This window comes from Lutjanus erythropterus, chromosome 20, assembly GCF_056507025.1.
Source record: "Lutjanus erythropterus isolate fLutEry1 chromosome 20, fLutEry1.hap2, whole genome shotgun sequence".
Lineage (NCBI taxonomy): Eukaryota > Metazoa > Chordata > Actinopteri > Lutjaniformes > Lutjanidae > Lutjanus > Lutjanus erythropterus.
In genome coordinates this window covers 13409456-13425727 of record NC_139336.1, presented here as the reverse complement: position 1 = coordinate 13425727, position 16272 = coordinate 13409456, and the positions used below count along the sequence as shown (strand labels likewise).

Genomic DNA, 16272 nt, shown 5'->3' with positions numbered 1-16272 from the left:
GTATGCAAGCCTCTGTTTGCCATGCACTGTGAAAGATTTATTTTTAATAAAAGATATTTCTTAAAAACCTCTCTGTGTTAACACTCAAACACATGTAAGCGCAACAGTCAGAGTTAAAACTAAGAAAGAAGGTGAGAATTAATCATTGGTCTCATGACCTTCCTTTTGTGCAGTGTTTTTTTTTTTTGTCTCTGTTAATGAGCACCACCGTCTGCTGACAATGTGGATACACATTTTAAAAGGTGAGTACCTGAACACAAAAAAAATGACATAAAAATTGACAAGTGTGTGGAAATTACATAACCTCCCTTTAGGTTTTATGTAACTTGCAAAAGTAGGCCTCAGCCAGCAGAGCTGTTCGATAATCAAAGACAACAAAGGCTGTAACAAGCTTTAGCCTACAGGTAGAGACATTTTTTGTTATATGAAGTCCAGATGTGTATCGACCCATATATATATATTTGTGTGTATGTAAATCTTTAAAATTACCCCATGACCAGCCTGACAAACATGTACTCCCGCTGTGTGAATTAAGTGCAGCATTTAGAGCAGAATAGCAGGAGAGCTTTGCTTCTTGTATGAAAGGGAAGAAAATATCTTATTTATGAACTGAAAATGTTGACTGACCGATTTGAAATTATCATCAAACTCCAGTAAAGGAGAAAATGAAAACATGGAGGAGAGGAGAAAGAGGCAGGTCTAAATAATAAAGAGCCTGCGGCTGCAGTAACCTGACCTACAGTCTGTGAACTCTGGTGTCAGATATCAGGGACTGGACTGCTGCTGCTGCCGCTGCTGCCACAGGGAAAACAAATGATAACATGCTTCTCTTTCGGAAAACTTCGCACTGAAGGAGCGAGTGTCTTGTTTAAAAAAAGTTGGTAACGCATTCTATGACACCCATGGCTATAATGCATTATCAACATGCGTTATCTCCTTATAGCACTGTATAATTATAGTTAGCACTCATGAATATTCATAATGCTTCTTAACAATAATAATAAACATTATGAAGGATGTTAGAATGACTTTTAAGGTCAAGTGACATAATACCTCATAATTGCTGGTCATTCATTGACCATAATCACTGTTAAGCATTATAATGTGACTATAAATTACTCTAAGTGGTTATTTAAGTGAAGCAAGTGAAGTGAAGCCAAATGAAATAACCCTGTTCGACTGATATTATTGGCTGGCCAATATTATTGATCCAATATTGGCCTTGCACAGCTATATGCGTCTATCAATATCGGCATATATGTTACACAATATTTCTTTACAGGACATAATGCAGATCATTTTTAGTTTATTTTTTTACACTTTTAGTTTTATAGGCAGCATTTTATGAATATTTGATCCTTTTTCTAAATTCAAGTTCTATTTGTGTTTTTTATTTATAGTTGTTTATAAAATACAAGTGAAAGTTAACTGTTGTAGTGTAGTACCCTGAAGTCATTTTGGATTTACATATATAATATAAATACAGAATATTTGTTGGTATATCGATATCTGATTTTTTTTTTTTTTTTTTTTTTTTTTCACTCCCTAATATTGATATCAGCAGAAATCCAGTATGAGTCGGGTTCTAACCCTAACTCTGCCTGATTATTCTCACTGAAGGAAAGAGGCATTTTTAAATCAAATAGGTTATACATCTAGAAATGTCATACAATGTTAATTGTTATCATACACAGATAACACATTATAAGTATATTTATAATGCATTATAGACACGGGCGTCATAGAAAGTGTTACCAAAAAGTGAGTGTGATTAAAAGAAGCAAAATAACTCTGGGGGAAATGAATTAGCTGATAAAAATGATGTATTGAAACTGTCAATAGTTTGTGGTGTTGCTTGTTTAATAAGGGCGTATCCAAAGCGGCAGGTCAGTGTTTTATATCCAGAACATGGGCTCTTCTCTGATTATGGTAAACAGAGCTTTTGTTTACATGTGAAAACTCAAAAACAAAATATCTGAATATTCTGAATACAAAGAAAACATTACTATTCATCACAACAGCAATGGAAAGAAACAATGGATAAAGTGAAATTAGAAATTATTTTTATGGAAACAGACAACAATACAGATATATGATTGAAATAAATTCTACTTTCATTTATTTAATGAAATGCTGTTTCGTCATGTTACATTAAAAGTGTTAAGAAACAGTTTCATCGTTACATGTTTCTGATTACATCAGTACAGGATGTTGTCTGTGGAAGGTCTCTCCAGGAACGTTTATTGAAAAGGTTTTTCTAACCCAGCGTCAACAGACAGTTCTGTGAGCTGATTTTGGTCACTCATTGGTTTAACAAGACTGCTTTAGAGTAGCTGGTTAGCATACTGAGAAGAGCAACTGTCCTTAAAGCTACTATATGTAGTGGTTGTAACAAAATAGACAAAAACCACGGAGCTGATCTCAGAGACAATCACGATTCTTGTCCACCAAATTAGCTCTGGTTCTTGAACCAGTTACGTTAAGGATTCTTGGAACTTTGGTGCTTTCTAATGAACTGGCCTGCACTTCCACTAGTTTTGAGTTGAACCATTGTAATCAGGGATGTTATCAACAGAGAGCGCTACACAATGCACAAAAACCTGTAGAATATGACAGACCCACTAAAGTTCCCATTGAAAATCTACTATATTATGGCTGCAGCAAAATACCAAAATATTATGATAAAATGTCTTTTCCATTAGCCCTGTTCCGGTTCAGCCACCTAAATTTGAACCATTCAGGGCATTTCCCATCAAAAAAAGACAGATAAATAAAAATATAATAAAAATATAGATAAATGTAAATGTCAATAATTGTTGACATCCTTGATTACAATAGTTCCACTAAAACCTTGTGGAAACAGGTTGTCACCAGACAGCACCTAGGTTCCAAGAATCTTGAACTGAACCAGTTCAAGAACTAGAGCTAATTTGGTGGAAAAGGGCCTTGATAGGCCTTGATTTTCCACCACCATGAACTTGCCCCTATTTCAGTTAGAAACCTAATTTTGATCTATCCAGAGCATTTCCAACAAAAAGAAATTGGTACCGAATCTAAATGTTGGTTCCCTGCTGGAACCAAAAAATACCTTTCCTTGGGTCAGGTCAAACTTCCACTGTTCATGATGATTCTTGATTGCAATGGTTCCACTCAAATTTGGTGGACATGTGGGCTGGATTGTTAGATAGCATCATGGTTGTGTGAATCTTGAACAGAACCATTTCAAGAACCAGAGCTCAAGATCCAAAGGGGAAAGGCCATATTAATAAGGCTTTTCCAATATGGAACCAGCCCCGTACCATTACACACACCTAATTTTGAACCGTTTGCAGCATTTCCACCAAAAACAGAATCAGAAGACTTGGTTTCCAGCAGGAACTAAAAAAAAATAGCAGGTTTTCCTAGGGAACCAAAGTGGATGTGTCATATTCTACAGGTTGGGCATTGTTCTGATCCTTGATTACAATAGTTCCTAACAAATCCAGTGAAAACGTGGGCTGGTTTGCTTGATAGCGCCACAGTTCCATGAATCTTGAATATAACTGTTTCAAGAACCAGAGCTAATTTGGTGGAAAAGCGCCGAGAGGAATGGGGTGAGCAAAACACATAGAATCCACCAAGATTTCCACCAAGATTATCCATCTGTTTTACAATAAAAAACTATGCCCTCAGAAGAAACTGAAATATGCTATAATCACATAAAAAGTCAAAACACAGTGGCTTTAAACTGGAAGATCTGGCTTCAAAGCTTTAATGCCAGGAGGCCTCCATCGAGCTGCAGTGTCTGTACCCTGAACCCCTGATCTCCTGACTGATGTGGACTTTGGGTTTTTCATAACCCAAAGGAAAAGAGCTAAAAATAAAACCAGTCTGAGATAAATTATTGTTTTAGGTCTGGCAACACACACTAAAATGCAGAACACAGGGCTCCAAATTATAATGTAGTAAAGACATGACAGCATCTGAGTTGTGTGAGATGTTAGACATCAGAAGTAGGTCAAATTTCAAGCTGTAACGAAACTACTAAACTTATTCAACAGAGTACATTGTGCCCACTTTGCCTCTTTCATGCTATCATGTCCCATTAAAACAATACTGAACAGGTCATTCAAGTAAAAACAGACACACATAGAGATAATTAAAGTAAATAAGTCCTGTCTTACAATCATTAAATCATCCAGTTTAAGTGATTTGGGGAGTTTCATCTCTACGTTTCTGTTGAGTTACCGTGTTCCCAGATGGAGAGTTTCCATGAAGTGCTGAGGCAGTGGAGGCATACAGGGATCACGTGACCCTGAAACCGGGAATCGAGAGGCAGCCCCGTCATATTAAGAGCAGCTGGTTTTAATATCGTTGCAGTCCCGCTGAGTTGCAGGATGTGCCTGGGGCGTCAGCAAAATCCCTGTTACTGGTACATTCATCAAAGCCGTCCAGATAATCCAAGAAGTTGTCATTCCAAAGTTCAGTGGCCTATATTATTTTAAAAGAGTGGTATGTTTCTTCCAACACTTGTACCAGGTCCAGGAGCCATCACATCAAATAGTTTTCTTTCTTTAAGGACAATAAGATGGAAGAAGCCATCGTTCATCCCTGTCTGCTCCTCTCTTCAAGCCTCCCACCATTTCCTCAAGGCCTTTATGATCCAACTTGTCTGTTTTCTCTCCATCTTCTTTACTGTTCATCGTCGTATCTCTGAAGCGCATCCTCCAGCTTGGCGGTGATCTTCTGGAAGAAGCTGATCTGCTGACGGAGGTGGTGCTGCATCTGCGAGCGGAAGTCCCGTACACGTGTGCGGTGGAAATGCTGGATCTCTGCCAGCGTGGCGCAGGAAATGATGTTGCAGCGGTTGTGGAGCTCACCTTCCTGCTTTGGACAGTCTTTCACCTTGGTCAGTGCACCTGGAAAAAATAGGGGAAGGGGGGAGGGAAAGAGACTGAGAAAGTGTGCCAGATATACAAAGTATAGAACTGTAAAAACAAAAAAAAAACAAAAAAGCGACTTTCACCCAAGATGCCAGGGACTGTCCCATGTGAAACCAAATGTCACCACTTTCAATTTTAAGGTTTTAAGTTACACAGCGCTACTTGTGTCACATGATGTACTTATTGTAACGCAAACCATGTTTTCCTGAACTGAACCAAGCAGTTTGAGTGCTTGAATCTAATCATACTGCAAGCATTTCACAAAGTTAACCACCTGTTTCTCATGCAGTGTCGCATACAAATTCTAAAGGTGACCTTGTGCCGTATGAAACACTGAGGGATGTGACAAATATGTTGGTATTTGACGACATCGAATGAGAACAGGTTGAGTACAGTTCACTTCATGGGTCTGGACAGGGGCGGATGTTTATGTCATTTCTATTTTTTGCACCCTTGCTGCATTGTTTTCTTGTCTGTCCATTAAGTAAGCAACAACCAAGAACCACATAGCATAGCACAAAAAACTCAACTCTCTGTTTTTTATTTTAGATTTTTGTACATATTAAACAAACTAGATATAATGTGTTAATTAATGAGCTTTAAAGGCATTGTTGGGCTGTTTTTTCACCTCTGAACAGAGCCAGACTAAATGTTTCCCCCTGCTTCCAATCTTTGTGCTAAGCTAGGCTAACTGACTGACAAGAAAACAAATAACCAATATGTCAATTTCTTTAATGAACAGCATCTACCACAAGCCAAAGAAGAGTGCCGGGCTACAAGAGTCTCGGGAACACTAAAGAAACTAGATGAGACAGTTGGAAAGATGACAGATGACAAGCAGCGATCAAAACGCTTTGGCGCCACTTTTGGGGAGCTGTCATGTTGTCCATTTCTATAAACAGTCTCTGCTGGACATGATTAAAATAATGCCCTGCCCGGCTGGCAAAACATCTGGCAGTTTCTTATGCTAATACATGAATCACTGTTTAACTTAATTAATGTCAGAAAAGGGTTCAAATTCTTTTACTTCTATCCCTTACTACATTTAGTTACATAAGCTAACCTAGAAGTAACACTGAAGCATGCTAACATGACACAAGGGAGGAAAAGCAGACAAAGTCTCCAAGCTGACCCTGACATTTCTTTCATACTGCAGAAATGAGCTGGTTATAACATACTTTTTCCTTGTTTCCTTGCAGTCACCCATTGCCCAGTTGTGACTCAGAGTGTCTAGTTTAGTGTGACTAAACTTTCAGGGAGAAGTAGTACAGTTTGGAGAGACATGACCAAAGCAAAAAAAAATGGAAGAAGAGGAACTCGGCTAATATGCCAGCATCTGGAGGAAATGATGAGCTAGCCACCAGTCTCCTTCCTGATCTCACTGACCTCTCTTTCTAGATCTGTCTCTCCCTTTATCTCACACACATACACACATCAAAAACACTATACCTGCACAAGAACGCTAACGAACTGAAATTAACTTGGACTTTGCTCCCCTCGCTGCCAAGGCGATTACGGAGCTGTAATCTGAACTCTTGTACTGTTGGCCGGTGGGAAACTTGTTCAACTCTGTAACTATCTGCAGCCCACTCTCACACACACACGCACACACAGCCCTCCCCTCTTCCTCTTCTTCCTCCTTCTCTTCAACTCACTGTATCACCAGGAGGAAGGAGGAAAAGAGGGAGAAGAAAAGAGGAGGAGGGGGGAAACTAATCCTGAGACTGCTCCAGTTTGCATTCCTGCAGTCCCAGGGCAACACAGGACAAGAGGCCCAGGAATCTCCGCTCATTCAAATCAGATGTAGCCTTTGGACCTCACAGACAGAACCAGCAGAGTCAGATGATACTGTACGGAGACATTTAGGTCAACAAAGCTGTCCACCTTAAGAGCCCTGCAGCTGATTTTCTATATAACTGTGCCATGTTTTTGTAATAAGGTTGTTATTAGAGAGATGTTCGACACTTTTTGAGATAGATAAATATGTGTGGAATGCAGACCTGCAGAGAGAAGAATGAAGATTTTCTGAAATGAGAAACCTCTGAAGTCAAGTTTTCATTGTGTGCTAAATCAAAAGAATGTAATCTAATGGTTTGTTTAGGTAGAACAAATTAAAAAAAGCTTAGATTCTTACATATTTGCACTAGCTTTCTCTCAGTGAGGGTTTTTCACCAAATTGTCTGTTTATGGAAACTGTGACTAAACCAGCCATCTTTTGTTAAAAGTAGTCGTTTCACAACTCTAACAAGATTGCTGACTTTACATTGTGGGGATGTGTTCATGGGTGTTACTCATCAGACAAAACAACACTTCCTATGACAGCAGTGATGGATTACTCAAAGTCTGTGCTTTTATCTCTCAGCCATGATCTACCACATGCTGGGGACATTTCCTGAATTTTGAGTCAATCACTCCCTTTGTATCGTCAAACTATTCCACTGATCAACATGCTGCATGAAATTTAGCAACATGCCCACAGAGGCACGGTAGAAGAGGACTGCTAGCAAATAACATCACTGTTAATAATGTAGGCTTCCAATTCCTCCAAAAAGCAGCTCAGCAATTTAATTTTGAGAAGGGAAATGCATTAAGGGGAATTTGATTTTACATATCAAAGTGATTGCACTTCAGTCTAACATTGTTGGGGCTGAAGACGAGACAAGTTTGAAAATGAACTAAATCGGGGGTGTGGAGAACAAAGAACAAAGAATACCAGACCTCTATAACCCGCTCCTCATCTCTGTTTCAGGCTAGCAGTTTGAGGCTACATTAGCTGCTGCTAGCATAAAACACCCTGCGTCAATTATCATCCTTTTTTTCTAAACTGTGCAGTGTGTGTCCAACCATGTTATAGTAGTGCAATGTGAAATTGGTAAATTGAGTACACTTGTAAACCTGTTTATAAAGCCTCAAGGATAGACACAATGCGTTTGGTCAGAAAAAGCAACATTAGAAAAAACTCCACAGAGTATGTTTAAGGCAGCGGTTCGCAAACTTTTTCTGGCATGCCCCCTTTCAAAAGCTTAAACACTTCACAACCCCACCCCACAATTTTTATCAATCATTAAAAATATTTGGGGAGGCAACTCAGCAAAATTGATTCAAATTTTGAATTTTACTGAAATAAAGGTCAGCACGATAGCATCAGCAAACTCTTGTTTGTTTTTTCCCTTCATAAATGATTTTCATTCAACTTGGTTTCAGTCTTTCAGTCTCCCCACTGCAGTGCCTCTGTGCCCCCTAAGGGGGGCCCGCCCCACAGTTTAGGAACAACTGGTTTATGGTCACAATAAAGGTTAGTAAAGGTTTGTGTAAAGTTTTAATGATGTTTCATTTCCTACAAGTTTCCCTGGCCCGTTTGAGTCATTATGATGCATTACATCTTCTATGTTGTCCCATTTCATAGAAATAAGGACAAATGTCCCATGAGATCATACTATGAGACAAATCTTCAATAATAGGAACAGTATCTCCTAGTGCAGCAGAAGTGAATGAAATGTTCAAAGCTGTAGAAGTTCCTTATGTGGACACAAAACAATGTGCTGTTTGTCAATCAGAAAGTAGGTGAAACCCTGTCAGTCACAGGGACTATTAGGATTCAGACTGTGTTTCCATAGTTCGGAGCTGCGATTGTATCTAGAGAACAGGGCTCAGCGGACTATAGAAACAGTGCCTCTAGGTTTTGGCAAACGTCAGGACTTTGCATGCCAGGAGCAACTCCCTCCTCCCAACCTGCATGGAACTAACAAGCTAACTCCTCTGCAAGTCCTTTGTAAACGTCTGTGTGTGTGCGTGTGTGTGTGTTGTTCTGTGTTTGTGTTTTCCAGTGAGCGAGTACAGGCTCTCACAGTACCCAGAGTGTTACAATAGACTGACCGTGGGTTTCAGTTTTCAGGCCAGATTGACGCTGCAATTCAGTAAATGAAAACAGATGTTGAAACAGTCAGAATCTGGGTCTCTGTGTGTCGTCTGCCTTCATACTGACAAGATGAATAGACAAGGGAGGCTGCGGGCTGGATGGCTTTTGGAAACATCATTAATTACTTTTAATGCAAGTGAAAATAAATAAATCTGCAAGGCTTTTCTTTCAGAAGAGATCATACAGCCTGCAGCATGGAAACTCCTCCCAGGACTGAATCCTCCACCCTGCAGAGGCATCCATGAGCAAGAGTCCTGACTACTTACACCCTACCAGCTCCACTTCCAGCTAACCCCTGACCTCTGTACTCCCTCTTAAAAGAAATATGCTCCTGCATCTGTTTCATTTTTTGCAAGGACATTGAAGGTTTTAATGGATTTTTTTGCCAGTAACTCCTTTCAGACTTTATTGCTCACCACAACACTGCACAATGTCCTTTTCTTTTCCAGGCTCTGACATGTTTGGCATTAACATCCTACATCCAATGTGGAAACATAGGTGTGTTAAAGAGTTTGGTAACTTAGGTATTTTTTAATCTGGACCCTATTTTCCCATGCTTTTGTCTCAGTGACTGATGGGGACAATTTTTGAAACTAACTATTTAGAGGGAGTGCTGCAGCTAGAAGCTGGAAGCTAAACTACAAAGAACATCCACTAAAAGTGTTTGTATTTGCCACTGACAGGCTCAGATTGTTGTTATAAGTGTCTGACAATATTATGGTAAAGGATCGCTACAGAGAAAGATCTTTTTTAATGTCTGTGTAAAGGAAATTTAGAGTTTTTCTTCTAAACACTTAATCCAAGTTAGAAAATAGCTACAAAAAAACGGAAAAGACTGAGAACTACTAGTACTGATATTGGAGTTAAGACTGTTAAAGTGATGTTCATGATTTCTGTCTTCAGGAGTTTATGGGTAGACTTTGGTGACACAACAGAGCCACAGTCCCCTTATACTATATAAGCCCCGCGAACCAAATCATAAACGACATAAAGCTGCTAGACGGAGGCTCCATCTTTCAGGTCATAGTGGTATTTGACGGACAAGCCCCCACCATATCAGAGCAGAGAATGCTGCTCACTTTTTCAGATTTTGAGACTTAGTTTCCTTTACTTAGCATTTTATTCAATCATTCAAATTTGACTGGGTGGTTAAGAATGCAAATTTATTACTGCTTTACACATTCTATTAAGATACTATTGAGATACAATTTGTTTAACCAGAAACAGTTGTGTTATTGCTCTTGCCAGACTAAAGAGACTCCATTTGCAAAATCAGCGATTTTCACTTCATCATTTTTATCTTCATTCAAACTTGGTAGAAACAAAACAAAAGTCACCAAAAATGGCTTGGCTCATATTTCCACTGTTCCAACTATCACCAGCTCTGGTTTGCATGAAGGAAAACTGCTGAAATTCACTATGTTGACGCAAGAGGAAGGCAGGACATCGGAGAACTAGTGTGTAAAGCCAGAATATCTAACGCAATGAATGAAGGGTTTATTTTGACCAAGCCAGAGTTGGTGATTGTTGGAGCCAAGATGTTTTTGTGTCTTTTATTTTGTTTCTGAATGAAGATGACGATGACAATGTTAAAATTAACGATTTGCAAAGGGAGTCTGGTTGGTTTGGCAAAAGCAATAAAACAGCTGTTTCTGGTTAAACAAAACATATCCTACTCTTCAGAAAGACATGAAAAATTAAAAAAATAGCCAAGTTACCCACACACACACACACTTTCCCACCTTTCTGCACATGGATGATGTCAGGAAAGTTGGCCAGATGTCCTCTGTAGAGGTCCAGCAGGTCAGAAATTGGATCCAGATCCTGGCGTGGCTGCTCAGCAAAATACTCTCCGATGGCCTCGTAGGCCTCGCCAGTGTCAGCGATGGCCTTGTTCAGGCCCACTGAGTAGGCCTGCTGGTCTAGCTCAAACGCCTGTGCCAGGAGTTTGAAGGACTGTCCGACTTTCTGGTACTCCTTCTTGAACCCTGCCACCTGTTTGCGAGCGAACTCGTTGATGGTGGTGTTCACGATCACACTGTTCTCGTCCATCTTCTTGGTGAAGGTCTTGAAGCCTTCGATCTTGCTCTCCACTTCCTGGAGGTCCAGCGGGACAGAAGGCGTGCTGAAGAAAATAATGTTGAAGATGGTCATTTAAGATCTTGTGGATTTTGTTTGATTTTTTTCTTTTTTTATTCATGCATTACCTCATCTTCATTACACAAAAATGAGAGAGCAGATCAGATTATTATTACTCTGTTCTACTTATCTCATCCTCACTATCAGGCACTCCCTATGATGAAAGCTTTCAGTTACAGCATATGAAACAAGGAAAACTGATAAGTCTCTTGCTTAAGGGAAAATATAATCCGCTGTTAAACTGCTATAAAGTGGGTGGAGGAAATGACTGGAAGACCTAACACGATACAATGATATAACCCAACACCACAAACTAGATTTATACCTCTTTGACGTGCTAAGAACAAAAGTATAATATTCTAATCTTCACATGGTCTTTTTAAATAGGAATGAATTACAATGTTAAGTATTTCTGTTATTTTGTCCATCATTAAGTTTGTGTAACAAGTGTTTTGTATAAAGTGCTGACATTTATGGTTTTGGTCTACCTTCTTTCCCTCAACCTTTCACATCTTGTACTTCCATTTCTGCTGGTGATTGCCTACATTTCCCAGAATGTCTTTTATACTCTCTAAAACATGGGCTGGAACCTAATGCATTTAGTGGCTGGCTACAGACACAGAGCATGTGTGTAATAGTCAGTGCCGTTGCTATGTACACACGCATCACACACTGTGTGTGCAACACACACTATGTGAGCTGTGTGCACAAAAACAGCCTCTCACATGTGTACCTACTCCAGTAATAAACTCTACAGGGACACCCTTGTCCTCGGCCAACATTACTGTCTTTTAGAGGCTATAGCAGTCACAGTTTTAAAGCCAGAGTAAATATACTGGCATCATATAGAACTAGAAGACCTGAGACCTAATCCACTGGTAAGAACCTCTTTTTTTTTTTGATACCAAATCACAGCATGAGATTTTCTATGGTGTTCCTCAAGGTCTTGGTGTCTTAATGTGCCAAAAAAATGGTTCCTTATTGAAAACCCCATCTGTGTTGTAGCAGCATTGCATTCTGGTATTTCCTGCTCTTATTGAAGTAGATGTAGAATCTAGACTGTAGAAAGAAGTCCCTTGTTCTTGGGCAGCATGTGCCTGACGTGAAGATCAATCAAACACTTCTGTAACTCCACTGGAGCTGCTGGAAATATCAGTAATCTTTCGTACACACATCTAGGAATCAAACCCACAACCTCTGCAGTACAGCCTCCCACCTGATTGTGAGGAAGAAGTTGGCCCCGACCAGTTCATCCCTCTCTGCCTTCCTCTTGCCTTGTTTCCAGGCCTTCTCGTCTGTCCCGCACGTTAGGAAATGCTGGAAAACATCACAGCGTGCCAGAACGGGGTGGCTGGTCATGTGGTTCATCCACCAGATCAGTCCCTTCCTCCGTTTGGAGATGAAATCCTCCTCAAAGCGGCCAGTGGCCTGCTTCTCTGGCAAATGGGGCACTGAGATGACGGGGAAGCGCTCCACGAGGCGAGCATACAGCCAGTCAAAGTGTTTGTACCTGCATGGATGATGGAAGAAGAGGCAGGGAAAGAGAATGTTGGTGAAAGGGAATGAAAGAGACTAGGAAGTGAGGTAAGTTGCAGGAAAATGTAGTGAGAAGAAGTGAAAACCACGGACAGTCGAATAATTGTTGGACAGAACCACATGACGTCATTTTTTGGTTTGTGGACAACTGTTTTGAAGCCTTGAGTTTGGTATTATGGGGGTTTCATCTTCATTTTTTGCAATCAGTGTGTGCACAGTACCAAAGAGAGTATGAAACTGGTGGGTGAGGTAATGCAACTTGGGTGGTGCTTGGCTTTGGCGATCGTTCACCAGGAAATAATGGCAGCCAGCCTGGTTACGATGATTCTTGTGTTACAGCTAAACAGTACACTAAAATATGTTTCTGAAAGCATTTTCAGCAAGAAACCCATATTTGGTAGTACTGTCTCATTTGACAGTTTGTGTGTTGCACTGGACAGTAGGGGTGGGTAAAATCTGCTGAATTGTCATAAGATGATGATGAATCATTGTGATGGACAATGATATCGTTGCTGCGTCATGGCAACTCTGAGGGGACACACAACCTCAAATACAGCAGGCTTTTAAATCACAATGTTACAATGCATTGGCCCAAACCTGTTGGACGGACTCACTGAAACTGACAAGCACATGGTAGCTCTGCAGGTATGCTTTACCTGCTTTATCACCTATTTTACTCTAAATGGGGCCAGAATTTACAAAATAAACTTCATGCTGCACAGAAGAAGAGTTGAAACTAGCGATTGAGATCACACACATTGGAAAACTGCTTACTGAGGTTGTAAATCAATTGAGAAGTAGGGTGAATTTCTCATATAAAAGTTCATAAAATCAGACTTCTTTTTGCAACCAGCAGAATCATGGCCTGCTGGCCATTAGAAAGGATGTAAATTTAAGGCACTTCCGCAAGCTCTGCCCACTTATTGTACTGTCAATGGTGAAGACGAAAGGGGAGAGCAAGAGAAAAAATGTTTTCCTAGCAAGACCAACTGGAAGTGTGAGGGAGTAAGTGTAAGAAATAACAGACCTACTGACAGGAAAACAATGTACAAGGTGCAGAGGGAATCTCAGAAAGGAAAGGGGAGATTCCTGAGGACTCCAGAGGGCAAAGGGCCACAGTCAGCTCTGTTTTTACCATTTTGTGAGAACAATTGTGGCCACAGGAACATTTATTTTAAGAGTATGGGGACCCAGGGGGATCAAGTGAAGGAATAAGCCCATTTTGAGAGGGAGGAGGAGGAAGAGAAGGAGGAAGACAGCCCCTACCTGCGGTTGACTTGTATGTTGGTGTGCGTCGGGGTCAGGCCATAGGACATGTAGCTCTTCATGCCTTTGAATTTGGTCTGCTTGGTGGGGTCGTCGATGGTGCACGAGAACGGGTACGGGTCCTCCTGCCACTCCGGCCCATGCTTCCCCATCACCACGCAGATCTTGTCCCCGTCCTTCACAAAAGCCGAGGCCTCCCCAAGCAGGAAGGCTTCCCCTCCAGACTTGACGAAGGTGGAGAACCTGTTGAGGTTTCTCCCCACTGTTGCTGAGCTCTTGGCCTGCTGATGCTGCTGCTGGTTGCTGCCACGCCGGGCCGGCAGGGAGGAGGTCACCGGGTACAAGGGGGGTGTGCTACCGAAACCCTGAGGCACGTCTGTCGCTGGAGAGGTGTCGTCCCAGTCGTCGTCCCAGTCGTCATCGCTACCCTGGCTGGTGTGGAAGCTGCCTCCGGCACTGCCGCCGCCACCTCTATGAGACTGGGTGTCCGAGGATGAGTAGGAGGTGTGGGTGGGCGTCTGGACTTTGGTTTTGGGTGTGGAGAAACCATTATTGTTGACATTGGAGGTGATGTGGTCCCTGATAATCTCCACATAGGAGGCAGGAAAGAGGCCAGCCTCCCCCCTGCTGTTCTCCCCCTCCAGCCAGCCCTCCAGCTCCTCCTCGCTGAACAGAGTCACCAGCTCATTCTCTGCTATGGAGATCTCCCCTGGGTTCTCAGAGCTGAAGTCGTACAACACTTTGGCCTTTAACGCCATAATTTCAGCACTTCTGTCACTTGTATCTCTTTCTGTCTGTCTGTCCTGACTTTAGCAGCAAAGCTCCTCCAGTAACTTGCTTTTCTTCCCGAATTACACCTTTAAGATCTCGCTGAAACTTAGAGGTTAAGATCACGCAGCGGCAGCAACAACTAGACTGCTATTTCCACTTTTATCACAACCAAACCGGCTCGTATCAGAGATCTGTGCGTAAAAGAACAAGAGAAACACCCAGGCTTGTACCCAACACCCACCTCCTCTGTCTCCGCTCCTCTCTGCGGGTTCAAATATCATTTGTTTCCATGCAGAACTTCATCCCGCAGAGGAACCCGGTCTTTATGGGATGTTTTCTCTTCAACAGGAGATGCCGGTATGAGTTTAAAGTTGACAAACTCTTCAGAAAGCTGAGTGGCTGCTTTATTTCTTCAAGATAAGAGCCAGGGGAAAGTCCTTTTTTTTTCCTCCTCTCTCTCTCCCCGAGATGCTTGTAAGTTAAAGGCACCAGTCTTAACACGTAGTACTGACTAACGGAGGGTGGAGCCACGCAGGAGCAAGTTCAGTCAAGTCACTGAAGTCATACATGGAAAAAACCCACTCAACCGCGTTTTAAAAGCTCCATCTGCGGCTGAGATCAACAGAATCATATAAGTGTATTAATAGAAACCGTCCTGTACCGACACGTCAGTGACTCTACTCTGACTATGCATCAACATCAATAACTAAATCGCTATTTATGATGCCATTATTAATCGGGCTATTTAATATTATCAACCGGTTATTTTATCAGTTTAGAAAACCATATTTCTGCATTAAAGGTTCATCTTGTTTTTAAATTACTCAGATTTAACAAACCTTGGCCACATCTGTGATAAACACACGGACCTAGCTATTTAACTATTTAGGGGCCCTTATAAATACTTATAAAGAGGTTGTAACCACTTTATAAATCATTCATAAACTACTTATAATAGGTCCATTTGAAACCAAATGAGATATGCTGATGGTAGTTAAAATAACCTCTTTATATGTGATGAAGCTGACAGGTATAAATGCTGCATGACAAAGACGTTAACGTGAAATATATGCTCGGAATATTAATATTTCTGCCAATTCTTTTCTTTTTTTTTTCTTTTTTTTTAAATCTAATCTGTTGTAACAGCTTAATGATTTATAAAGTCTTTACAATCTAATTATAAACATTTGTGAATCATTTATAAATTTAGTAAGTGGTCATGTTTTCTCAAGGGCAGCTAGTAAGAGAACACAGGAGGGAAAGAGAGTTGATGAAACTTTAAGGTTTTCCTCAACAAGGTGGAAGGGATCTTTACTTTTGGTTCTATGCAGCTTTAGTTGTGGTATTAAAATACAATTCCCTTCTTCATCCCACGTTTCTTCCCATAGAATTGTTTTTTTTTTGTTTTTTTTTTTTGTTTTTTGTTTACTGTAATGCAATGATAGTCAATTACAGATTCATGTTTGTGGATTTTTGTCTTCTATATCACTTCTCAATAAAGTGAGCATTGTCAGAAATCCTCTGAGCCTGCCTGAGAGTGAATGTTATATATATTTGTAAGATTTTTTCCCTTCTATATCACATCATCTCAATAAAAAGTTGAATTATAAGTTTATTCTGGTGTCACCGTGGCTAAAAAAGAGTCAACATATTTTTTTGCTTTGAATAACAATGTATGTCTAATATGGTTAGTTCAGAAAACTGATTATAAAGACTAAA

General features: G+C 40.6%; 1 protein-coding gene across 1 annotated transcript; it reads right to left on the bottom strand.

The window, feature by feature from the left end:
* Nucleotides 1-3341: 3341 nt before the first annotated feature.
* On the bottom strand, nt 3342-15174 carry LOC146308223 (sorting nexin-18-like). Its single transcript, XM_084745855.1, has 4 exons — nt 13783-15174; nt 12197-12490; nt 10584-10966; nt 3342-4898 (listed from the first exon to the last, which is right to left on the bottom strand). Exons 1-4 carry the CDS (start codon nt 14538-14540, stop codon nt 4672-4674), a joined length of 1662 nt encoding a protein of 553 aa, XP_084601981.1. The 5' UTR covers nt 14541-15174; the 3' UTR covers nt 3342-4671.
* Nucleotides 15175-16272: the final 1098 nt, after the last annotated feature.